This window comes from Calypte anna, chromosome 24, assembly GCF_003957555.1.
Source record: "Calypte anna isolate BGI_N300 chromosome 24, bCalAnn1_v1.p, whole genome shotgun sequence".
In the NCBI taxonomy this organism is placed as follows: Eukaryota; Metazoa; Chordata; class Aves; order Apodiformes; family Trochilidae; genus Calypte; species Calypte anna.
The window spans coordinates 2,353,010-2,378,922 of record NC_044269.1 but is presented as its reverse complement, the minus strand read 5'-3'; the positions used below and the strand labels follow the sequence as shown (position 1 = coordinate 2,378,922).

General features: G+C 50.7%; 1 protein-coding gene across 2 annotated transcripts in view; it reads left to right on the top strand.

Moving 5' to 3' along the window:
- Positions 1-19,596, top strand: part of LOC103526084 (opioid-binding protein/cell adhesion molecule homolog) — a 261,631-nt gene extending 242,035 nt beyond the window's left edge. For both annotated transcript variants that reach the window (XM_030464746.1, XM_030464744.1), the window contains 6 exons: positions 10,326-10,558; positions 17,126-17,251; positions 17,504-17,638; positions 17,742-17,862; positions 18,324-18,475; positions 19,275-19,596. In XM_030464746.1, coding sequence (XP_030320606.1) covers positions 10,326-10,558; positions 17,126-17,251; positions 17,504-17,638; positions 17,742-17,862; positions 18,324-18,475; positions 19,275-19,378 — 871 coding nt within the window. In that variant the 3' untranslated portion in view covers positions 19,379-19,596. The remainder of the gene's footprint in view (positions 1-10,325; positions 10,559-17,125; positions 17,252-17,503; positions 17,639-17,741; positions 17,863-18,323; positions 18,476-19,274) is intronic.
- Positions 19,597-25,913: the final 6,317 nt, after the last annotated feature.

The window sequence follows — 25,913 nt, the reverse complement described above, 5'->3', positions numbered from 1 at the left end:
GCAGATGTGCCCCGGAGCTGTGGGCAGAGGCTAAGGTGCTGGTGTTGGAGCATCACCGGTCCCCTCCAGAGGCTGCCTGGCCTCTCCCTGCCACTGTCACCACCACTCATCAGCCCTTCGCTGGTCTCCCACAGGGTCGTTTTCCACTCCATTTCCTCCCCTCAGCCTTTGGATCCCGCCCTGAGCTCTCTCTGCTCTCTCCTTCGTCATCCCAGCCGGGGATAAAATACGAGCGCAGCCGCCGAGCTCGGAGATCACAGCGGCCCTGGGGGGACGGGCTCTCCCGCATCACCTGTCGGATCGGGAGCCTGCGTGTCCTTGGAAAAATATGTATTTCAGGCCGCTGGGGTGCTAATTTGCAAGGCCCATTACTCAAACGAAACATTAAAATGGCCGTCCATAAAGCAGAGCCTTTATCCCTGCCTCTCCCTCGGTCTGAGCTCCCCGCGCCAGGTATAGGCTTCCTGTCAAGCCCAAGAGCCAAAAGCAAAGATTTATTGATAGGTACCTTGACTCAGGCTTGCATTTTAATTGTGTCACCATCAGCCTGCGCCGAGAATAAACGGGGTGGTTATTGTGTTATCCTCACTTCTTCTCTCCAGATGAATGCTCCGGGAAAGACGGGGGTTGATGGAGTCTCTACCAGGGACTTGCCTGCATCCTTCCCTCCCTGTTCAGCCACATCCCTCAGGGATGAAATACTGATTTTTCACAGGGAAAAGATGCAGGGAATAAAGCCAGGCCATCCTCATCTCTCAGTGCCATGGTTTCCCTTTGTGAAGGAGCTTCAACTCACTCTCTCCCAAGTCGCCAAGTTTGCTGGGAGGGCCAGCGCTCGCCCTGTTGTGGCCACCTCCACCGAGGCAGCAAGCTGGGCTTGGCGAGGGGCTGGAGACAGAATTGCTGTTTTGGAGGGCTTGATTTCACACTGGAAGCCAAGCTGTGGTGCCACCAGGAACAGGGAAGTCACGCTTGTCAGGGAAGGGATGTGATGAAGTCGGGAGTTGCTCTCGTTTCTTTTCCTTGCGCCTTGGTGTGTGGGGGTGTGGATAAATCTGATTTCCCCGTGCCAGACAACACTGGTGCAAAGCTTGATGGGGGTGCAAAGTTTGACCTGGCACTTTCTGGTGATGCATATTTATTTGCCAGGTGCAGGGTGGGGGGAAATGCAGCACTTGCCCTGGCAGACACTCTTGCAGAAAAATGAGGGCTGGGATTAAAATAAACAAAAGCAAAAGCAGCTCAGCCCTGACCACCTCTCCCGTGCTAACTTTGTTATGGAGCAACCTCCTCCTGGGGCTGGAGCAAGGAGGAGATGCTCCCAGGAAGCCCCCAACCACATAGGGCAACTAAGCTGGTGAAGGGACTTAAGCAAATATCCTATGAGGAGAGGCTGAGGGAGCTGGGGGTGTTGAGGCTGGAGAAGAGGAGGCTCAGGGGAGACCTCATCACTCTCTCCAACTCCCTGAAAGGAGGTTGGAGCCAGGGGGGGGTTGGGCTCTTTTCCCAGGCAACTCTCAGCAAGACAAGAGGGCAGGGTCTCAAGTTGTGCCAGGGGAGGTTTAGGTTGGAGATGAGAAAGAATTTCTTTCTGGAGAGGGTGATCAGGCATTGGAATGGGCTGCCCAGGGAAGGAGTGGATTCTCCGTGTCTGGAGATCTTTCCAAAGAGCCTGGATGTGGCACTGAGTGCCATGGGCTGGGAACCACGGGGGGAGTGGATCAAGGGTTGGACTTGATGATCTCTGAGGTCCCTTCCAACCCTGCCAATTCTATGATTCTATGATAGGGACAAGCTCCTGCCCACTCCAAGATTGCAGACCATCTCCTGCCTCAGTTTCCCTATTTGTAGCAGTGACATATAGAGGTGATGTAAGGCTTTGCCCATGGCCTGGCAGGGAAGTCCACAAGGCTCCCTCCATTAATAAGCCCAAAGTGCTTTGATACTTTTAGAAGGAAGTGCCACGTATTGTTATAACATTACTGTACCTCATTTGATTTCTTTTTCAATTGCGAGCCCCCTCTTGATCCCGTTACCTGCAGTAACAGTTATCTGGCTATATTTCATCATCTGAATATTTCAATTAAATTACTTCGAGGGAAAAAAGCTGAAGTTGGAAATGATCACTGTATCACTCCAACTTCCCTCCATTCCCAGAAGGTTAATTGAAAGGCAGCCATCTTGGTGACGTTTAGACAAATGAGGATAATTATGTGTTCTCCAGCTCTTTGAGAGGTTAATTGCTTAGATGTACGAAGACTTGAAGAACAAAGAAGGAATAAATCAGAAGCAGGACGATGATCTGATAATGTAATTTGGTATATTCACGTACAACTCAAACAAATAAACTCCCTAATTGCACCAAGTCGTTCGGCCACCCCATGGGGTTGCTGCTGCCTGGGCCTCAGGGATGCTCAGAGTGGGGGCACCAGCTGGAAGGAGGAGAGGTCTGGTGGTGACTTCTTCATCTGGTGGTGAAGACCATGACCATGGGCTCCTTAGAGCCTGTTGCTCCACCCCGCATCCTGGCAGTGAGTGGAAAATGGAGGGGACAGAGGAAGGCGAGGGAGCAGTGAGCAGAGGATTTCCCCTGGTGGGTTGTTTTATTTTGCCTAATTGCTGGTGAAATTTCTGCAAATTGGCAATTATATCCTGAGGTTGATGCCTTACCCAGGCCATTTGCAGATCTCGTGTTTGGCAGGAACTCGTCATGGCGTTTGCCATGAAATATGGCTTCACCCTCCATCAGCAGAATTTCCCTCTTTTTAGAGGTTATTAGTGCTGCCTGTCATGATTTCATACTAAATCTTGTCGCTGCTTTGTCCTGATGGAACCTGATTTTTATCCTTTTAATTCTCCCTGGTGATCAGGGTGAGGGGCAGTTGTTTGGGAGTCGGTTTGGCCACTCTGTCCTGTCAGGATGGAGCACATGAGGTGCTGGAAGTGACATCCAGGCATGAAGGGGTTGATGCTTCTCTTGCCCACCCCAGCAGGACTGCCCACTTTCTGATCACTTGTGCAGTTTGGGCATTGATAGAATGCTCTGAGCTGTGCAAAACACCAAGCTTTCCAGTCAGGATCAAATACCCCTTCATTTTCCAGCTGGAAAATCAGGAAAATGGTGAGGTTTTTCCTCCACTAGGAGCTTGGGGGGGTGTGAAACATCTGTATCAGGAATCTCATTTCCCCCTCTCCTTGGTCTCCAGGGAAGTTGGAATTGATTTCAAGGAAGAAAATGCCTCCCCACCCCTGATGCTTGAGGAGCCCTGAGCCTCAGCCTCTGAAAGATGGGCGAGTGGTTTTTTCTGCCTATCTGTCAGGTCTGTCTGAAATTGCAGTTTAATTCTCCGTATTTGCTCTTGTATTGTGCATTAAGATACAGCGAGTTTATCCAGCAGTCCAGCTGTTTTGAAGATAATTACTACAGAACTCAACCTGATGTAAAATAATCCTCCCGGGCAAGCAGCCAAGAGCCTGAGACTTATCCTCCAAAGACTGAAACCTCTCCATTACCCTTAAGAGCTGCAGAGATAGGAGCGGGTGTCTCATGACAAATATATTTTTGGTGGCAATTAATGGGGTGTTGGGAGAAGAGGTTTGCTTCTCCTCCAGCTCCTGTTCCTCTCTGATGGACCAGGAGAATGTGATGGAGACCAGGCCCAGGTATCCATCTAAAGTTCCCTACATGCTGTCGTGTCCCCCAGGGACCTGGTTCAGGTTAATTACTGGTACTTAATGGTATGTCTAACTGGGACAGTGGAGCAGGTTTGGTTTTTTTTCTGTCTCTCCCTGTCTGGGAAAGGTGGGTGGAAAAAATAAGAGAGAAAAAAAGCAGTAATAAGGGAAAAATCCATCCCCCAAGCCCCACCATGGAAGGCTGCAGGTTCTTGAATGGTTCTGCTAGCAGTGCCAGCAGCAAGCTCTACGTTTCTTCCCCTCCTTTTTGATTGAAGAACACTAGAAATCAGGCAGGCTCAGGTGCTGCATTGTGTTAGATTTGAGCTGATTGAATTCGTGTGTGGGCACTGATTGAGGTGCAGGGTGGTGCCAGGGGGTGAGGGGGGCTGCTGGATCGTGTCCCTTCCTCAGCACCCTTGATCCTGGTGATGGTGTCAGTGAGTGCCCTGTGCTGGGTCTTTTCTACCCTGCTAGGACACAGGGTAGAGGGTAGCAGAGAGTTTGGTTTCCCTGGTGAGATGATGGTTCTCTGCTAGGATGGGTAGTGATGGTAAATGCTGGCAGATGTTGCTTGTCTCTTGAAAGAGGAAAGATGTCCCAACCTTCTTCAAACCCCGGAATGGCCCAATGACTGTGATAAAGTTGGAGATTGGTGCCTGGCTTAGTCTGGGACCTGACTTTTGGGAGAGATTGATATTACCTAGGTACCATTCTGGGCAAGGAAAGATGTCTCAATGCACTTCTTCCAAAGTCCACAGATTTCTGGGACTGGCTGCCTGTGCTCAGTGCCTTCATTTTCTTCTCTGTTTGGGAGATCAGGTGTGGCCACCAGCAGGGTCTGACTCCAATGGTAGCATTTAAGTGCCACCTGCTCCACAAAGATCCCCAGAGATTTGCTCTATTCAAAGGCCTCCCACTTTATTTCTTTCACTGCTGCCTCAAATTTCCTGATGAAGATTTTTCTTACAGCAGCTGTCAGCAGCTGAGGCTTAGGCATCTCCTCCTGACCTTCCCTGCTGAGCATCCCGACACGTGGATGCGGCCAAACCACAGCTGGGCAGGGAATTGGGGACCTCTGGGCTGGAGGCTGAAGCTGTTTGTAAACCCGGGATGGTCCTGAGGGTAGAGAGTGTTGCTGTTATTTTCTGATGCATTTCAGAGCAGATTACAACAGCCGTGAGTTGCGTGGGGCTGGACGAGCCATCGGGAGCTGCCAGGCAGGGATGTGACAGCTCCCTGATGGAATGGGCTGGGGTAGAGCCCTGATCCAGAGCTGGCTGAAGGCAGGGCTGACCTGCCTGGGGGCTGCAGAGGGTTTCTGAGCAGCCCCTGGGTCATTAGGATGGATGGAGTATTTTTATGTCAGAAACAAGGTGGGAAAATGAAGCAGGAGCTGGGAGCAGAGCTGGCGCCCGTCACACCGGCTCTCTCCTTGCTGATGGTGTTGTCAGCAACAACATCATTGTGGGATGTTCCTGCATCCCCAGGAGCTGGAAGTAAAAGCCAGGAGTGAAAGAAGGGCTTTAAGAGTGAAAAAGAAAGCTCAGTTCGCTGTAACAGAGCTGACTGCAGTGTCTGGATTTGCTCGATGTGGAGCATTAATTCAGAAAATCCAGTGAGTGGCTTCGGGGAGCAGATGTGGTCACTGAGCAGCAGCAGGGACACGGTGCAGCTGATCATCTTGCTGCTCATCCCTTCCCCGTGCAAACCTGGGCCTGTCTGTGAAAAAAAGGCCAAGTCCCTTCCAGGCCAAAGGTGGGAACAGTCCCCCTCCCCAAGCTGATACCAGCTCAAGCTTGCTGGTCACTCAGCATCATGCTGAAGCTCTGCAGTCCCCGGGTTGCTGCAGATGCCCTGGGGCTGCTGGGTGGAGAGCAGCCAGGGGTGGTGGTGGTGGTGGTGGGTGTTTGGTGGAGCTCAACCCCCTCGGGGTCCACACAGTGAGCTCTGAGTTTTGACTTCTGATGCCTCAGGCACGCAGCTCCCGCCTTCCTCATCATCTTGTTATTATTCTAATGTCTGGGAGCTGCAGTCATAGACCAAAACACCATTAAACTATCTGAAATGGAGTAACTCGACAGCCCCTGCCCTCGCAGGCTTATTATCTTTGCAGATGGATATTTTATATTTAGCAACCTAATGTATCAGTTTGGGCTTTGATTTTTTCACAGGGAGCAGCTTCCATTCTGGTGCTTGGGTTGAGGGCGGAAGGACCTCAGCCACAGGGGAGAAGCCCTCCCCAAAAAAACCCCATGGGTTCTGGGGAGGGCAGAAGGGTCCCGTGGCCCTCGGGTGGGTTTGGGGAGAGGATGGGGTAGGTCTGGAGCTTGTTTGAACCATGCTGGGAGTTTTGGGGGAATCTGGGCAGCACAGGAATGGTGGGACAGGCAACTCAGTTATCTTTTCCCCCGCATCTGAGCACTGGGAAGGGTGGGAGAAGGGATCCCACGGGTGGTTCAGAGGGGAGCCAGAGTGCCAGGGGAAGGCATCAAGAGGAAGACAAAGTGCTGCCCATTCTCCACGGATCTACTAAATATCGGGGGAGACAGTGAGGGAGGCCCAGGAGGAGCCATCCTGCCCTCGGGGAGCCAGACCTACCCTCACCCACCGCAGATGCCATTGTACCCGGGGCTAATGTGACACTTGGCATTGTTGGGAGAGGATTAGAGCAGCGTTTGGATGGCCCCTTTCTCATTTGCATCTTTAACGAAGCGGGAGCCCAGCCAGGTTCTGTTCTTTTGTGTTTACTTCTGAGCAAGTGTGTTTATTTCTGATGATTACAAATAAATCTCCTCTGCCTTTACTCCAAACCGGCCTGGAATAAAAGGAGTTTGGAGCCCGTAGCCGAGGCGAATTCTGGAAGCAGAGGAGAAATCCTATTAGGAGTCCCCAACAAATGCAATTAACAATTTCTTCACAAAGATAAGGGTGCCAGGGTGTTGGCTCTGCTCCTGTTACACAGGGTGGGAACTTCCCAGGGTGATGTACCACCCTGCTGCCACCGAGGGGCTTTGCTCCTGATCCGGGTGAGCTATTTTAGCTGCAGAAAACTGGGTCAGGTAGCGAGTTTGTGACTGGTTTTGGCATCGCCATTTGTCATTTTGATGAGATGCTTTGCCTACGGGAGAGAAAAGAGGTTTTGGGGGTTGAAGGGGCTTGGAAAGATGTAAAAGAGGAGCGTTGGTGGCTCGCAGTAGGAAGCAAACTCCTTTTTGGGTTGATCCAGGGAGGAGCATCTCCCTTGAGCCTTTTGGATTGCTCAGGATGTGCATCAAAATTTGGAATCCTAAGCATCCTGGAAGCAGGAGGGGTTTGGGTCGATCCAAAGAAGAGCATCTCCCTTGAGCCTCTTGGATTGCTCAGGATGTGCACCAAAATTTTGGAGTCCTACGCATCCCATCCCTTAGGATCCTTTGCACCCCCAGGGAGGAGTTTGCAAGACTTGCTTTGTACCTTCCAACAATTCACGTGCTGTTTAGCCTTCAAACTGATGCCAGAAACTTGTGCCATCCCCGGGTGTGACATTTCCTGTGCTGCAGGGCAGATGTCGACCCCATGCTGGGTGTGCAGCCCCTGCCCCTCCTGCAGGAAAGGTTTGCGGTGAGGACAGGGAACAGGGAGAAGGAGGGGATGAATACTGAGGATTTTATGGCACATCCCAGAGGTAGGAGAAGCGCTGTCAGTGTCATTGATGGGGCCGGGCAGGAACCTGCAGCGGGAGCGACGTCGGGGGTCCCTCCTAATAGGTCTGGGAGGAGGGAGACGGTCACTTGGTGCCACGGAACACAAAAGAACCCATCGGTGGTGTTATCTGTATTGTTGACACTAAGTGAAGTAATTCCTTGGCAAACTTCAGAATTAGCATTTAAGGAAGAGGAATAGGGGCAATTAGAGGGGAAGCAGCACAGCAGCGGTGCCCCCCAGCTCCCTCCCTCATGCATCTTCTGGTGCTGCTGCCTTTGGGTTCATCACCCTTATCACCGGGGGAGCACCGCGATCCTTAGGGCAGCTCCTGTACCTCCGCAGAGCCAGGGATGCTGGGGAGGTGGTGGTGTCCTCCAAGAGGCCACCTGTGTCGTGGTGAGCATCGTGGGCATCTGAGGATATCCCCAGTGGAAAGCAGTCACAGTGGGGGCTGAAGATGGTGAAAAGTCTCTGCTGGATGGCAGGGAGGGTCGGGGTGGGATGCAGGGGTGGAGGAGCAGAGGGGATGGGCTGTGAGGGGGACTGGGAGGAGGCAAGAGCTGGGGGCTGAGGTTTGGGCTGGCAGTATTGGTCCAGAGATACCCCCCCTCTCTTGCTGATGGGTGTTCTCCAGGTGAACCGTGGAGCCAAGATGGGTTTATTTCCCTCTTGTCTGACAGGTGCTTTATTGTCTTTTGTCCCTTCTGGTCTCTAAGGCAGGATGTCTTCTGGAGATGGATATGGCGCCTTCAGGAGACTGTTAATGGGGGTTTGTCTTTGTTCTTAATTAGATCCCTTCAAGGGAAAACCTCCTGGCCCACTTTATTATCCAGCTTTGTCAGAGCTTGTCTGCTTTATCTAAACACTTTGCAGAAGTCTCTGTACCTGTTTGCTTATTGGAGACATTATCATAATCCTGGTCAATGGGAAATAGGTAGCAAAGACAGCTCAGCAGACAAGAGAGCCTAGCTGATGGGAAAGTGTAAGTAGTCTGCTACTCATATATGTGCTGAACAGATAAAATTATAATAAATTAATAATTTTTTTTCCATGGTGGCCTAATTCAAATCACATATATGCCTAGACTCTGGCAGAGGGGAGCACAGTGCTTTAGGCAAGTGGAACCAAAGGGACTTAATCCCAAATTAGCTGTGGAGTAGCAGCAACTGAAGAGTGAGGGATGGGAAGAAGGAGCCTTTGCCTTCTGGCTCTTGGCATGAGTTTCTTAGAAGGAGAAGTCTTCAAGTTGCTCCTGCTGGTTTGCTCCGAGTGCTTTTGAGCCCCAGATCTCCCCGAGCAGCATACCCAGAGCAGCCAGAGCTGAACGTGCCGACTGACAGCACGAGCTCCCTGTCCCTTCAAACCCTACTCCTTGTGCTTCACCCCTAATGAGGGGACCCAAGAGTCCCTCGCAGGGCTGTAGTCTGGATATTTATATGAGTGCAGACATGCAAGTTGTCTGTTTTACATATTGCTGCCCTGATTTCTTCAGCGCGCGCAATGAATAATTTACAGAAGCTGCGTGTAAGTATCTCTTTATTATTCATTATAATGAAGTGAGACAGCAGTAATAGTCCACTAGACTGGAATCCCCCAGGGCCAAACTTAACTCAGCGGCGCTTAGCTCTCCCCCAGTTAATGTGAACGAAGGCAGGGCTCAGCTTCCCAACCAAGATGATGCTATCCGCTGGCACGAGGAGTCCTGGTCCCTGGTTCCAGGGCTGCCCATCCGTCTTTCCAGGCAGCCCTAGGCTGGGAATTATGGCTCCTGCAAGGGGAAAATGACTTGTTTGTGGGAGGATGGATGGCTCATTCCTCAGAACCCAAGGCCTGGGGAGACCCTCAAACATGCCAAGCCTTGCCCGTTCCCTCCACCCGATGAATAATCTTGATGGAGGTGATGCTCAGCGAGCCTGGCATCCCAGGTATATAACACCCTGAAGCCTCTACAGGAGAGGTGCCACGGTGGGGATGAGGACAGGGACAGCTTTCCAGCCTGGCTCGGAATTTACAGGCATGCAGAGAGAGAGAGGGACTTGCAGGAGTTTCTTGATTGACTGCGTGTGGCTTTTCCCTGAGATCGCATCTGCAGAAAGCTGCGGCAGTGCTGCCATCAGGAGCATGCAGGGAGCTTGGTGCTCCCAGTTTGTTTTCACACCACGAGGAAGGTTCCCTGCTGTGGGGCTGGGGTGGGAAAGGTGAAGCTCCTGAGCAGTGGCCCAGTCTTAATATAGCTCAGTGGGTTTGCTGCAGGGGCCGCAGAGAAGGCCGGGAGTAAACAGATCAAGAAAAATCTATCAATAGGAATGAAAAAGCTGTGTTCCTCTCTTCTCCAGGAACATTTTAATTCCTACAACACCCCCTCCCTTCCTTTAACTCTGCTCTTTACTGTGGAGCAGAGCTGCCGCCGATCCCCCGCATGTCTCAGAGTGGGGAGGGTGGGAGCCAGGCAGGAGATAAATAATAAAAACGACCACGTTGTGTTTTCAAGGCACTTGTAGGATTTATGGCTGCTTACCCAAATCTTCCCTTCTCTTCCCCGTGCTCTGGCTTTACCATCTCCGGTTGTTTCTCCCCCACTCCCCAGGCAGCGGGTGTGTATATCACCCCGGGGATGGCTCGAGGGCTGTGCCAACAAGCCCAACTGTCAGCAGATTTTACAGCTTCATCTGAAATGCTCCGTGAGCAGCAAGGGATGGGGAGGTCAAACAGAATAGGGTTTGTGGTTTGTGTTGGTTTTTTGTTTTTTTTTTTTTTGCCTGCAGCTCTGTATGAAAGAGGCAGGAGGGTTTTTTCCCGGTCAAGCGGTTGTTTCAGGTAGCACAAGGATGTGAGACAGGGCAGTGAGTGCCACGTCCATGCATGATGGGGAGCCAGAACCCCAGCTCTTGTCCTGCTTTTTGGGAGGCAGGGTGATCTTGTCCTGCCTCATCTTGGTGACAACTCTACCCCTTCTCCTACAGGTGTACTGTGGATGACAGGGTGACGCGGGTAGCGTGGTTGAACCGCAGCACCATCCTGTATGCTGGCAATGACAAGTGGTCTATAGACAACCGTGTGGTCATCCTCTCCAACACCAAGACCCAGTACAGCATCAAGATATACAACGTGGATGTGTACGATGAGGGGCCCTACACCTGCTCGGTGCAGACAGACAATCACCCCAAGACCTCACGCGTCCACCTCATCGTGCAAGGTAAGTCTTCGGCTAGTGTCGAGCTGAGCTGTTGATATGGAAGGATGTCTGGGCTTGGGGAGAGGGTTTGGAGGTCTTCTCGGTGAGGGAGATGCAGGAATCTCTGTGGTATGGTGGAGGAGCAGAGGGAAGAGCTTGTGAGCATCTTGGTGTCACCGTGGGGTCACAAAAGGCTTGGGACAAGGCTTCATAGGTGAGCGTGTTGGTGTGGCAGATGCCATCAGGTTGCCAAGCAGCATTCCTGAGGTTCCTCTGATGGGGAATCCAGGTGCCAGCAGGTCTGGGGTGCCCACAGCAGCCTGGTGGATGCCACCCCTGGATCCTTGTGGCTCTGCACTGGCTATTGGCTTTTGTCGGGTCCCTAGATTAATTTTTCAGAGTTACTGTTAGTTCAGGTTAGATAAAGATAATGAAAGTTTCCTAATCCTCTTAAAGAAGATTTATCTGGCTGAGTAGAAAGCTCTCGGAATACAATAAAGCGTGTATAAAACCAGGACCTAATCTTTCCTTTAATTTCAAACAGCTGATGGGTATTGATTTTGCAATGAACAAATCTGAAAAAATTTCTCAGCCTCAATGTGTCTCCAAGAAGCCCCCGACAGAGATATGGATGTGTTTATGCATCCTGCTCATTTGCAGGAGGCAGGGCTTGTTTGTGGCCACCCATCCAAGCAGGTTTCCCACCTGGTTGTCTGCAACAGGGAACTGGGAGGCTCCCTGTTAGGCCAGGAGGGAATGGGGAAGAGGGAAGGACCAACCTCTCCCCACGGCCTCTCCCATTCCCCCTTTTGGAGTTATGTGCCAGCTTTCCATCCACGAAGTTTAATCTGTTTATCCTGCCTGCTCTGCAATCATGTTAATCCATCCAGTCAACACTGGTGAAGTGTCCCAGTGCTTTGCACCTCATGAAATGAAGCAAACTGGCTCAGCACCCCTTCCTCTCACCCCCTTTTTCAGAGCAGTGGGATGACAAGGGGGAGAGATCCCATCCAGAACAACCATCTGGTGGTGAGGTGATCCTAACTGTGCTAGGAAAAGTTTTCCCCTGGCACATGGAAGCCCCAGCACTGCTTCTCCAGAGCTGAAGAGGAGCTGGGGTGCGTGGGGATGGGGTGATGCTCAGGTAGCAGTGGCATTCAGGTCGATTAATTTATATTTGTGTGGCACACAGCTAAAAGTCGGCCGGATGGAGTATTGATTCTTGGTGCCTGTGTTCAATTGGGTTTTAATTGTGCTACTGCAGGGCCCAGCCTTCCTTCCTTGCAGCCCAGTGATAAATCTGCCAGAGAGTCACTGTCACCAGTAAATGTGTCTCTTAGTGTCATCATTAATGTGTCTCTTGGACTGGTTCATTGCAAGCACTGTTAACAAGGGTTTATAGGAGCAGAGATAACAGGACAACAAAGGGTTGTGGTTTTGTCTCCCTTTTCCTCTCTTTTTTTGGGGCCACATTGTGATGATGGGACAGGGAGCTTCTAGGGACACATCTGGTGCTTTTGGCATGCTGGGAGAGCTCCAAACACAGAGAGAACTGGCATTTAGAGGAGCCACATCCTCCTCTTACCCTAAGCAGCTTGAGCAGAGGATGCCACGGGGCTGGACCTACCTAATAGTGGTCTTTGGTATTCCTCAGATGTCCTCTGTTTCTGATTTATTTAGCAAACCTCCTCTGTGTTGCTTTAATCCTACTCACCACAGATTTTTCATTAAAGCCCCTCTTGGCTGTTGGCATTGTTACTGTTAGTTTCTGGTGGGCACAATCCATTTTCTTGTCTCGGTGTTGTGCTGCTGCTTTCCTCACCCTGGGAGCTGGAATGGGTTTGGAAGGACCAGGACCTTCATTTGCACTCAATTCTCTGGATCCTCCTAAGGATGCTCCCTCAGATCAGGTGCAGAATCCCTCAAAGCAGCATGGATGCAGGTGTAGTTCCTCAGTGAGTGGCTCAAAAGCAAATTGAGTTTATTTGCACCCTCTCACTGATAACAACTCTCTCCTTGAGTCTCCAAAAGGATGATGGGAGTGGTTCAGCCTCTGTCATTGTTGTAGGAAAGACCAGATAATGTGCCCTACATGTAGAAAAAGCTTATATATTAACTGCTTAGCATGTAGATGCTTCAGAGTTTAGTGTGAGGGAGAAACAGGATCACTGGGGTTAGCCCTTACCTGGTGTTTTGGGTTGGGTTTTTTTTTGTGTGTGTGTTTTTGCCTAAGAAAGAAAGTGATAATGAGGCAGAGAGATGCAAAGAGGAGCAGTAAATGGGATGCAACACATGTGGGACAGAAAGTTGGCAAAGGTACCCCTTGTGTGATCACGTAGCATGCTGGGCTGGCAAGATTTTTCACAGATCTTGGATTGAGGGTTTATAGGAACACTGAAGGTGATTCCTGGGGCACATCTCCATCTTGCTGAGTGACACATGTCCAAAGGAAAGCCTTCACCACCAGGAAAAAGGCCTGGTGATGTTTGGATGGGTGCTGTATGCAAGTCCCCTTTGCCACATCTCTGGGTCTGACTGGGTGTTTTGTCGTGGAGTATTTTAGAGACTCAGCTCTGGTCTCTGGGTTAATTGTCTCAGCAGGGATGAGCAAAATGGTGAATTGAAGCAGGAGACTTTCCCAGAGCTCAGCCTTGGAGTGGTGGCAATGGAGTGCAGGGAAATAACAGGGAAATCAAAGGGCTGTTGAAAGGAGATGGGTGAAAAAAAAAAACTTTAGGCAGGAAGGAATTCTATTCCCAGCAGGAGAGAAAGCCCAAAGGACATAATATCCATGGTGTTTAAAGTGATGATTCACACTTCCTTCTCTGGGGGTCTGGGATAGGGAAAGGTCTGAAAGAAGCAACCAACCCCTACCTCATCCTTCCTCCCTTCCCAGAGAAACAGAGGATTGGTGAGAGAGTGACTGTGGCCTTCTGGGGGAGATGTGGCAGCATCTGGCTGAGATGTAGCAGAGAAGTGCTCAGAGACAGTTTGGGAGGAATAGCAATGATTAAAGAAAGAAGCAACAGGAGGAGGAATTAAAATCAACAAGTGCAAGATGGGAAGAAAATTCCAGAGGCTTGGAGAACAAAAGGAAGAGAGAAGGAAACGTGCACAGAGCATCAAAAGAGTGAGAGGCAGCAATAGGGAAAAATGAAAAAGTAATGAAGGAGCAGAGAGAAAAGAACACCCACTGCCCAGGCAGGAACTGGCCTTAAAGTGGCTGGTGTGATGTGCTAACCCAAAATCCAGACAGGAAGAGGGACAGGATGATGGGAAACACCCAGACAGCATCCTTGGTTTCCTCTCCTCGAGGCTTCCTGAACTGTGACAAGGAGCTGGTGGCAGTGGAGCTGTTGGAGGCATTGGGACATTCCCCAGAGGTGATGGAAGAAAAGCCCAGCTGCTGATTAATTAGTGCAAAAAGCCAAAGTGGGGGAGAGGAGGGAGAAGTGGAGAAGTTGTTTCCCCATTATATTTCTGAACAGAAAGAACGTTTTAGCGTGCACACAAATAGCTCCCTGGGAAGCACTCTCACGTCCTAATTGTTCATAAATTTACTGACAGGTGGTTACACAGTAGGTATAACACTCCCAGTGTTGGTTTTATTGCTTTCTCTGGCTCAACGTGAAAAATCTGGAGAAAAAGGGTGTGCAGCAAGCAGTCAGGAGACTCTGTCTGAGCAATGGGTGTTTGATGCCTGGGTTTTGGTGTTGTAACTTCTTGTGAGCATTCAGTCCCCAGTGGAGCCAGATTCTGCTTTTGGTCTGTGCTGGCTTCTCCATCCCTTTCTTGTTCATTTGGGTCTCATGGGGTTGTGGTCCAGTCTTGTGGGGGAGTTCCCAATCCACATGGAGATGGGGAAAGCTCTCTGCAAAGGTCTTGAGGCTCTCTGGAGTTGTTCATAGGAAAGGGATTTTGGGTGTTGTTTTTTTATTATTTATTTCTTTTCCTCCTCTTTCACCTGCACTCAGATGGTGTGGAGGAAGGCAGGCAGACAGAACAGGGGCAGAGATGTGGTCTCCTGGGGATTATCAGCCAGGTTGGAAAATCTCTGCAGCAGAGAGGATGTGTTTGAAATATGCACATGATAATCCTTTTCCATGAAAGGGTTGCATGGAGTGTGTTTTACTGGGGGAAGGCTGTGAAAAGGCAGTGTTTAAGCCCAGGAGGAGGGTCAGATCTCTGAAAGTTTCCCAGATGAAGAGCCTGTGGAGTATGTGAGGTGACAGGATGGCATGCTGCTTGCTTGCCTGGGAAATGTGATAAAAATCAGTCTGTTGACCAAACTGTCACGGTTGGATGTTCTTAATCCATAAAATCAACTCTGATGAGCCTCTTGGATTGGGCTGTCAGAAGAAGGTTTGATCAGAGGCAATAATCTTTGCTGCTGACAAGCAACACTTGGTTAAAACTCCCAACATCACTTCCCATGCAGGCTAAAGGAGGGACATTGGCACAGGGGTCCCCAGGGGGTCCCTGCACCCCAACACCAAAGATCCCCCATCTCACCTTATCAAAAGAGGTGTCTTGTTGTGGCTCAAGAGGTAATGCTGTGCAGGAGGGACATGAGTTGGTGGTGCCAGCCACAGGTTCCCTGCTCCCAGCCGTGCAGCAGTGATCATTTGGCAGCTAAAAATCATGTTGGGGGTCACCGTGGCGAGTGCCTGGGGTGGGGATAGGTGCTAAGGAGTAGTCAGGAGCTGAGTCAGCCAGCAGCAGCATCACGTGGAGCCAGTGACCACGCAGGGATGCCTGATGTGCTGTCTCTTCCTGCAGGGCTGAGGGGTGGCAGCCGTCCCCCCTTACTCTTGGCTGTCTGGAAAGCCCAAGTTTTCTGGTGGCTTTTGTCCCCAGCAGCAGCAGCTGGGGAAAAGCTGGTGCCTGGAGGAGGTGCTGAGACTGGGGGGCTTGGGCAGAGCACTTGGCTGTGCTAGTGAGGGATATCCCAAGCGACACTGGGCACGCTGCCACTGCCAGCCCCCTAGGGCTGTCTGCCCAGTTTGGGGCTATCTGCCCAGTTTGGGAAGGGAGGAAGAAACTGGGCCCTGTTGTGAGCAGGAATCGGTGCAGTGTGGGTCTTGAGCAGTAAAGGAAGGAGATAAATCACAGGCTTATTGTTATTGAATTTAGTGGCATCACTTTCACGTTCAATTTCGCTTGCCAGCTGTCGGAACAAACAAGAGATTGCAGAGTAAATATTTTAGGGTTTTTTTGTTTGTTTGCTTGCTTTCTTTTTGGCTTCCCAAACATTATGCATTTGCTTACCTGTGATTAATATTATGTGGGGTCAATGAAATCCTCTGCAAGGTGCTCAGCGGGGCTGTGCCTCTCCTGGCTTCCTTGGGATGTAGTCTGTGTTCTGTATTCCATTTGGACAAGGCAGGCAGGACTAGGAATAAAGGGGGATAGGGACTGTGCCCCATAGCTCCAGAAGGTGAGCATCTTGCCCCTGTCCCCAGAGTGGCCCCGAGGCCAGGGATTTCCTCTGGAGAAGGCAAAGGTTGTGTCTATCTATGGCATGACCCTGGTATCCTGCTTGGAAGCCACATCCCATCCCGATGGCTGCCAAAGTGTGGGTATAGTGCACATGGGGGCTTCTGCCCATTATGATTTTATTCTCCTCAAGCCACGGAGGAGCATCTCAGGTCTTTTTCCTTCTTTTAGGAGGGGATGTTAGCAGCCTCCCTTCAGCAGAGCTCCTCCTGTGGGAGCCAGCCAGCTCTGCTCCAAGTGTTAACTACATTTCCCCGCAGTTGCCGGAGCACACTTTTCATTTTTGGATTGCTGTTTTCCCCTGAAGGACTCAGCCAATCTTCTTCTGCTATAACAGACTGTATTTCTATATTAATGTGTCAAGTTGCTGGGAAATTTACTGCCTTGCAGGGCCTGTCGGGCTGCAGGCACTGTGCTGTGTCTTTGCCATGGCTTGTCCTGCCATGCCACCTCTTCTGCACCAGGGATGGGTTGTTTTTTTTTTTTTAAAGCCTGGCTGAGGGGCAGAGCCTGGTGGTTCTAGCCAGCTTAGGCTGAGCTCATCAGGGATGTAGCCATGGCCCTGCTAGACATCCTTCTGTCATTGCCCAGCCCTGTGACAGAGCTAGGATGGTCTCCAGGGTGACAGAAGAGCCTGGAAGCCCTCCTGTCCCCTTCCTGTATTGGGTATACTGGTTTCCAGGCCATCATCCCAGTCTCATTCACTCCCCAGGGTGCACAGACTCTCTTAAGGGGCTGTGTCCAGGAGCTCTGGTACCACTGGGAAACAACATCAGTGTTTTAATTGCTTTTTTTTTTTTTTTTGTTCACCAGGGCTGGAGATATTTATGGATGTGGGGATTGCAAAATTATTTATTAGATGGAGTATCTGGGGATAGAGTGAGATAAATCACTGTGTCCAGTATTGAATGGAGCAGACGCTCTGTAATTTAAACAGCTTTAATAAATATGCTAAAATATGAGCCTTGTCAGGGGCTGTAATGAGAGCTGGTTATCGGGGTCTCAGCTGTGATGGTGGTGGTGGGGGGAGCAAGGAGGGGACAGAGCCAGATGTGGTGCTGTGGTGGCTTTGCTCATCTTTCTGTCCTGCAGTTCCCCCCCAGATTGTCAACATCTCATCAGACATCACCGTGAATGAAGGCAGCAGTGTGACCCTCATGTGCTTGGCTTTTGGGAGACCAGAGCCCACTGTCACGTGGAGGCACCTCTCTGGCAAAGGTGAGAGCATCACCAGGGGACAAGCCACCAGAGGGGACTTGCCTGGGTTGTGTTGGACAGCTGGATGTCCCTGTAGAGGTGCCTGTGTTCTCCTCCTGTCTATTATAGAGGGTGGAGGTCCTGGGGTGGGAGCATGGATGCGTTGTTGGGTAGTGTCCCGAGCAAAGGGTGTGCCAGGTGTCAGGGGTGGGAACCCAGCGTGGGTGCTGGTGGCCACGAGTGATGGTGCCACGTTTTTGGGGTGTCTCGCAGGGCAGGGCTTTGTGAGTGAGGATGAGTACCTGGAGATCACGGGCATCACCCGGGAGCAGTCCGGGGAGTACGAGTGCAGTGCCGTCAACGACGTGGCTGTCCCCGACGTGAGGAAAGTCAAAGTCACTGTCAACTGTGAGTGCAAGGGATGGGGGGAAGGTTGGGGGTCACAGAGGTGTGGTTCTGGCAGGGTGTTGGCAGGTGTAGCCCAGCATCATGTGGCCTGGCATCTCCACAGACCCTCCATACATCTCCAACGCCAAGAACACGGGCGCCTCGGTGGGCCAGAAGGGCATCCTGCAGTGCGAGGCCTCAGCTGTCCCCGTGGCAGAGTTCCAGTGGTTCAAGGAAGACACCAGGTGAGGGGCTGCAGGGTGGGGGACATGGGGCAGCCATGGGGCAGGAGGTGGCCGAGGAGGAAGGCTGCAGCCAACTCATTTTGGTGGGTCTGAGCGCTCAGCTGGGGTCCCAGTGTTTTTCCTCTTGGGGATGGTGGTTGTTGCTCATGGGGGTAAAGGGGAGTTGTGTGGGAGGTTTTTTCCTCCTGGGGATGGTGGTTGTGGCTCATGGGGGTAAAGGGGAGTTATGTGGGTCAGGCAGGAGATGTGGGTTATGGGATGGAGAGCACAACGTGCTTTGGTGCAGCACAGTGGGTGGAAGGGCTTGTTCTGGGGGGCTGTGGGGAGTCTGTTGGGGGAATATGCGGGTGTGTCGTGGTGTTGGCTGGGGAGATGATAAGAGGTGGCCCAGGGAGGGGTGAAGATAGGTGTCAGAGGGGTAGGGTGGTGCTCTGAGCACTGGTTCCCACTCTTTCCTGCAGGTTAGCAAATGGGCTGGAGGGCGTGAGGATCGAGAGCAAGGGCCGCCTCTCAACGCTGACCTTCTTCAACGTCTCGGAGAAGGACTATGGCAACTACACGTGTGTGGCCACAAACAAGCTGGGCAACACCAATGCCAGCATCATCCTGTATGGTAGGTGCCCTGGTTTTCTTTGCAGCAAGGAGGAGGAGGAGGTTGTGGAGGAGGAAGAGGGGTCTAGGAGGCGTGATGATGCTCATTGGCAGGGCAAGGGTTTGGCCATGGTGAACATGGTGTGGTGGGGGTCTCCTGGGGTGCATAGCTGTGTGCCCTGTGTTGTGTGGCACAGCCTTGGTGGGCAGATAAGCCCCATGTGTCCTCTTGGTTGTTCTCTCATTTTCTTGTCTTTGGGATGGGAATGAGAATTGGGAGGGTGAGAGCATCAGAAGGTAAAGAGCTTCCTAGGAAGCTTTAATATGTTTTATTATTACTAGTCGTGTTTTGAGGTTTATTGGGGAAGACAAAGTTGTGGGAAGGATTTGAGGGAGACTGGAGGGTAAGTGGCTGGGTGTCTCAGTGAGGGCGATCCTCAAAGGTGAGGCGTGTAAAGATTTGGGGAGCAATGAGGATAAATGCAAGCAGAATCTCTAGCTTGGATGTCAAGAGAGCAATAGGAACATGCTTTTGGAGGCATGAGGGTCTGTGTGCACAGGTTTTGTTTTTAGACCTGTCCTTTGATGGCACAGGAGAGTGCCACCACATTGTGAGCATGGCCAGGGCAGCCTCATACCAACCTGGACCTTGAGTGGTCCGTACCAACACCTGGACCTCATACCAACACCATCAACGCTCTTCAAACCCACTATCCCCACCTGAGGTGGAGATGGGGAAAGTGATGGGGATGCAGCCATCTTACACTCACTGCCATCTTACACTCTCTCCCTTTTTTCCCCTTCCTTTCTCCCTTGCACAGGACCCGGAGCAGTGCACGACGGTGGCAACGTGGCATCCCGGGCAGCCGCTGGCCTCTGCCTCTGGGTCTCCTCCCTCCTCGCTCGCCTCCTCCTCGACTTTTGATAAGGGAGTGGAGGGTCCCGGGAAGCCCCACCACGGGCTCTGCCCCCCTCTCCACCCGGGGACTCCTCTCCGTCGGGCAGGTGCCAGGCCAGAGGATGGGTGGCAGCTCCCAGCATCCCGGGACGGCCGCCTCTCCCACCCCTGGGATGGTTCCTGCCGCCGGTTACGCTGTACAGACCCCACCACGTGCCACCAGACTCTCACCCACCATCGTCACCCCGGGGGATGTGGTGTGGCACAGACGGGGCTCTTCGTGGCCACCTCGTCTCCGGGTCCCTGGGGAGGGGTGCGCAGAGCTCATCGCCGGGGATGTCCATCTCGTCGTCTTGCTAAGCCACCTACGCCCGAAAAGGACCCCGAGGTTGAAGCCTCCTGGCTCTGCCTTCAGCCCTCTCGCTCATGAATGTCAGTTCTCGCCGCCAAAGCTCCTCCCCAAGCGCCCCAAACATCACCTCTCCCTGGCCTCGTGCTCACTGGTCTGTTCTGAGGGGCTCACCCAACACAACCACTTGTCCTTTGGGGGTCATGCACCTCCCTCTCCCAGCTAACACCATCCCCGACTCCCCAAAACCCCTCACCTTGAAGGCAGGAGGCTGCTCTCCCAGGAATGGGAATCTTGGGGACCACCGCCCTGTCTCATGGGGATGAGAACCTTCCTGCTGCTCCCTGGACCCCCACCTGCTCTGCTGCTGCCCCCCCTAATGCCAGGACCTGCTCTCGCCCTGCTGGCACTCGTCAGGGAAGGTTCCTCTGGCTTTGTTTTCCAAGCACTTTCCAACCTGCACATCAAAAGCACAGCCCCACCAACACCGAGCAGAGGCACTGAACCTCACAGCACACCACCAGCCAACAAGCCTCTTCTCCTACAGCTCCGAGGTCAGCCAAGCTTTCAGCCAAGCATCTCTGCCTCCCCAAAAGACAGAATCTGACGTGTTTGACCCCATGGAGGAGGCTCAGGCTCCTCCACTTTGTGCCGACAAAGCAGGGACAAGGACGGCTTCTGTGCCCCTAGCTTGCTGCTCATCCCTGCTGCCAACCTACAAAATGCCTTCACCAACAAAATGGACGTGGCCAGACTCGACCCTCCGCTTCCTCCAGCAGCCCCTGGGAGCCTCCACCTCTCCCCTGCCACTCACAGCAGCAGTGGTTTCCCTCACTATGCCCATGGTGGCAGTCCCGAGCCTTCCTGATGCTCTGTGACCATCTGGGTGTCCTTTGGGGCCATGGTCTGGGGATAGACCCTCTCATCCTGCTCCTAAAAAGTCACTTGCAGCACCAGACCCTATACTTGCACCGGGGACACAGCTCTCCAGCACGGCGCTGAGCAAGCACACAAAGCATCCCCCAGCACCTCCCCAGGCCTTGCTCCTTCCTTCTCCCTCTATCACCAAGATGGCTTCACAGCATCAGACCCCACAGACACTGTTTTTTCCCCACACCCACACTGCCACTGCCTCCTTGTCCCACTGTCCTGCTTTCTGTGGCTGGGAGGAAGCTGGGGTGCTGGTCCTCGGTGCACAGCACAGTGAAAGAAACCAACCCAATCCTGAGGCTCTGAGGTGCCACCACCCCATCTTCTATGCTGCTACCACCCCTCCTCATCCCCTGCTGCCTGGGACCTGGGGTGTGAGGCTGTCACCAAATAAAACACAGGTACAAAACCCTTGAAGGCTCCTGGACTGTTAACATGGTAAAACCCACCTGGCCCAATGTGCTGGCTGACCAGATGAGTTGACATCTGGCACACCCTATCCCCTGGTCCAGGGGCATCTCAGCTGTGCCACATCCTACCCCGTGGCACCATCTTCAGCCAGCACGGTGACACCCATGTCCTTGCCCACACCAAAAGTACCCTTGGGCAGGGGAGAAGCCTCACCCCGCACCCCTTGGCTGCTTCACACACCCCCCTGGTGTCTCCTGGTGCCCCTTTACCCAAGCCAGCCCCTTGTCCCTTTGTCCCCATGGCAGGGCTGGAGGCCACGATGGATCAGGCGAGGACGAGATGCTGCGCCACAAGCTGAGGCTGATGGACCCGGCCCTGGGGTGGTCCTCCCCACCCCAATCTTCTCCTTCCCCCGGTGGGGTGGGCTCCCCTGTCCTCCTCCCCAGCGTTCAACTTTCTCGTGCCATGTAACGTGCCATTGTGAGGAACGTGTTGGCTGGCTGAGGCTCAGCCCCCGGGGTGGGACAGACCCCTTCATTTGGATGCTCAGGTGGGGGTATCCGGGTGCTCGGGGTGTTTTGGTTTTTGTTTTTTTTTGGGGGGGGGAGTGTGGCTCCTGGGGCTCTGCTCCTGCCGAGGGTCAGTCTTGAGTTTCCGTCGCTCATTGTATTCCGAAGGTGGCTGTACTACCTGAGATTTGTGCATGTTACATTGTAGTTGTAACCTTTTCTAATTCGGCAAGAATAAGAGATGGTTGTGATTGTGCAGTGTATCAATAAAGTTTGAAGAACTTTGTACCTTTGGGGCTTTGCTTTGTGGCCAACGTACACCTGGGGGGGCTCCTGAGTGCCCAGAACTCCCTGGAATGGTTCCTGGAGCCTCATTAATTAAAGCCTCAATTCCCTTCTGGTGACAGTAACACTTGGAGCCCCCAGCCAGGGCTCACTGAGGTTGGAACCCTTCCTCACTCAGCTCCTCTGTTCCCCAAGAACCAACCTGATGGCTCTGCTAGGACATTCTTGCAAAAAAAAAACCAAAAACAAACAAACAAAAAAAACCCCCCACATTATCTGGCACACCAGAAATCCAAGCTGAATGAATCCAGCAATATCCATACAAACACATTAAGCCATCCCAAACTTACTCATATATTCAACTCTCTTCAGCCATTAAAAATAAACCAATACATGTAGCAGGAGGAGCCTTTCTTGCTCCTGAGGCTCAACAAGCTGCTGACCTCTCCATTGCCTCGCACCAGAGTGAGCTGAGCTTCTCTCTGTGGGTGTGTGTCCCACCTTTATTGGCCCCCTGGTAATAGGGGGCCTGCCCTAACCAGGCACAGGTGGACTCACACCCACTCTTTGGCAACTCGAGGCACCTGGTTTATCTTGTTTCTCTACAAATACATATTCAAATCTTGCCAAATTTGAAGCACATGCCTGGACAACATGGTCAAACCTGGCACAACTAAGAGTAGCTAAATGCTAAAGGTGCAATCTCATGATAAATACAATCAAATTCAAATATAGAAACATATGCTGATGTATTCTGCCAGCCTCATAAATATTTAGTGCTCTGCTAATATTATCAGGTGTTTACAGCACATCTGGCACAGCTTTGCCTAAGATGGCCAAATGTGGCCCAATTGAATTTAAACTTAAGCCACCTTTTCAAATCCAGCAAGATCTGGAGTGGCACAGCATGATGCTCTGCAGAGCAGATGGCTCTGGTAAAATCTGGAATATCTTACAAGGTATTCAAATCATGCAAAATTTTAAGAATATGCCCCACTCATGGCCAAACCCCAACTGACAACAAATAAAGACTAAAACCCAAACTTGAAAATAAAAAAAAATCCAATCTATGCATGTAGTCAAACTTCTTCCCATATTGTGCAGGTACTCATGAGAGAACAGGGGCAAACCTACCCCAATTTCTGTGCCAGCTCTGTAATGCCAGCACAATCAAGTCAATGTATGCTAATGTTTTCTGCTGGTACTCATGAATATTCATAAGCATGCTTATGGTGCCAGGGTTTTTGGCACACCTGCCACAGCCTCACAGTCCCAACCAAGTCAATTTATCCTGCCAGCACCCAGAGTTTAACATGTTACATCATAGTTTGGCAAAATATATTCAAATATGTTCACTTTAGGCTGAACGTGGCACATCTATTCCAATCTATTCGGGGCTGGTGCTGTTAGGATGGGGCTTTATCCTTTATCCTTAGCCAAAATATTGCTGATTTTCATGCCATTGCCCTTGGGGTGATGGTGTGACACATTTTGTTATCACGTCATGTATTTGAGCATCTCTCCCATCTCCACTTCCCTGGACCATTTCTATTTCATTAACAAGTCTGTACAAAACAATCTCTTGGATAAAAGGATATATTCCCTCTTCTCCAAACAGGAAAAAAAACAAAAACAAACCACAAAGAATTTGATGTCACACATAATCTCCATCTCCACTTCCTTGCACCCTTTCTATTTAATTTCCAATTCTGTACAAAACAATCTTTTGGATAAAAGGATGTATTTCCTCTTCTCCAAACAGGAAAAAAAAAAAACCCACAAAGAATTTGATGTCACACATAATCTCTATGTGAACATATTTGTAGTTGACATCATTTGGAGAGGCAAACAAGGAAAGCCTCAGACTTTTTTTTTTTATTTATTTTACTCCCTGATCTACTCGGTGATTTTGAAAAGGAACATCTCAAAGTCATTGCCTTCTTTTGGTGAGCCAGGACATGGCCTTTCTCTGCTCTGCCTCTGCCAGACAATTCCTGGACAAGAAGATCTGGAAGGCTCCACTGCAGCTGAAGCTCTGATGTGCTGAGATCCCATCTGAAGAGCACCAAGGCAGCCTCCAACTCCAGGAATGGACAGGCTTCCATTTGTTCTCCAGGAATTACTTTGGTTTCGAGTTGATTTTTTTTGTGTTCTGAATCCCTTCATGCGTTAATTATTCATTAATTTTAACAGGTTTTTTTGGGGGAAAAAAAAACAAGTTTTCAGTGTTGCATTCAAGGAGGGCATCAACTTTGTACTGCATTCATACAGAGGGGATTCTTCCCCCCTATTCCACTCTCATGGATGTGTCCAACAGAGATTTGGAGCCCTGACCACCATGCAGAATGGGTTGGTGCTGGCACATCCCATGTTGCCAGGCTCCTCCCTACCCATGGACGGGCCTGGGATCAAGGGAGAAGGTGGCATGGAGTGCCAGGAATGCTCTGCCAGCACGATCTCATGTGAAATGACCCTGAAACCACCACTGAGAAGTCACTTACCCAAACAGGACACTGGACAATGCCCTCCTGCATTGTTCAGAAATAGCACTGTCACCTTTCTGCCTACACAGGGAGAGCAGAGGAAATGTATAGACAGAAACTCAAGATTTATTATAAACAGGAAAAAAAAGATCTTAAAAATCAGGAATAAAAGGCACTAAATTATATTAACCTGAATATTAGGATAACAAGGTTTTGGGGTACCAAGGTAAGAACAAACCAAACAAATAACCAAATAATCACCAACTATTTCACAAGGGTTAATTGAGTGCTAGCAACTTACTTACTAATGGGTCTTATCTAGAGCAATGATTAAAATTACACCTTATGGCAATGTGGTAAGACAATAATTGCAGTCTTCTCTCATATTTAAAAGGATCCAAAAGTCTTAAAGTCCTAAAGTATACAAGTCATACTTTTCTTTAGCCTTGTGAAGCTACTGAAGATGAATAAGAATTCATGTGTAGGGATTGGGTATTTCTTACCCTTCCTCGTGGAGTGGCAGGGAGTCCTTTTCTCGTGAGGAGTCACCACTCAAGTTTCCCTGCTAGAGGAAAATCCCCTTTTGGAGAAAAAACCCAAGAAAACCCTTTTCTTCACTTTATCTGTCTATTCTTATTTTGTCAGCTTGGCCTGGCTGGAGCCAAGCTGGGCACTGTGTTCTTCAACACAGGAGAGCAGCTGGTGACACAGACATCAACTTGGCCTTCTATTTGTACTTTTAAGACTGTTACAAGGTCAGGGTTTGTTCCCTTTTCTTTCCCTGGGAAACCCTCCAACTCCAGGCCAAAGGCTGTGAAACTGACAGAGAGCAACTGAATCACACAGGGAAACTGAGGCAGGGACACTGAGGCAGAGGATGCTGCTACACCATGACTGCAGTCAAAAACTCTCTATTATGAAGTGGTAATGCAGGCACCTCTTGCCTCCATGCAATGTAAGTGTCCTGAATTTATGCTTGTGTTAGAATTATATCCAATCAAATCAGAGATGCTAAGAAATATTGAAATGTACTTTTAAAATATAGATCATTTAGGATGGATTACTTGTGATGCTCTCCACTGTCCTTTTAAACACTGAACTAGTAACAAAACTAGGCAAAGTTTTACCAATATTCACAATGCTATGACAGGATGGAATATTAAGTTCGGAATCCCAGTTGCCATTGGTGACCACCCAAACAAACTTTCCCACCATTGGTGCTCTCCTTGCTTCTTGATCCATTCCAGGACATTCTGTATTCTGTCTGTATCATGGTGTACACTACCCAGAGCTCTCTGTCCTTCTTTTTTTCATTTATTGTACCAGTCCATATAACTCAGGGTGTTTCAGCAGGCTTTTTGCTGCCCATTCTGCCAGGGGTTGGTGATAACAGTGTCACACAGCAAGCTGTTGTCCTGGGTATTCTGGTTGTGGGTACAGAAAAGCTGAAATCACACCCTGGGTGAGAACAGAAATGCAGAGATTTGAGTGCCTGTCAAGTTGTCCTCTCATTGCCTACTGCTAAGTCACTATAGAGGGTTCTTAAGCATTCACATCCTCTTCCAACGTGCACCAAGACAGACTCAGGATTCTCA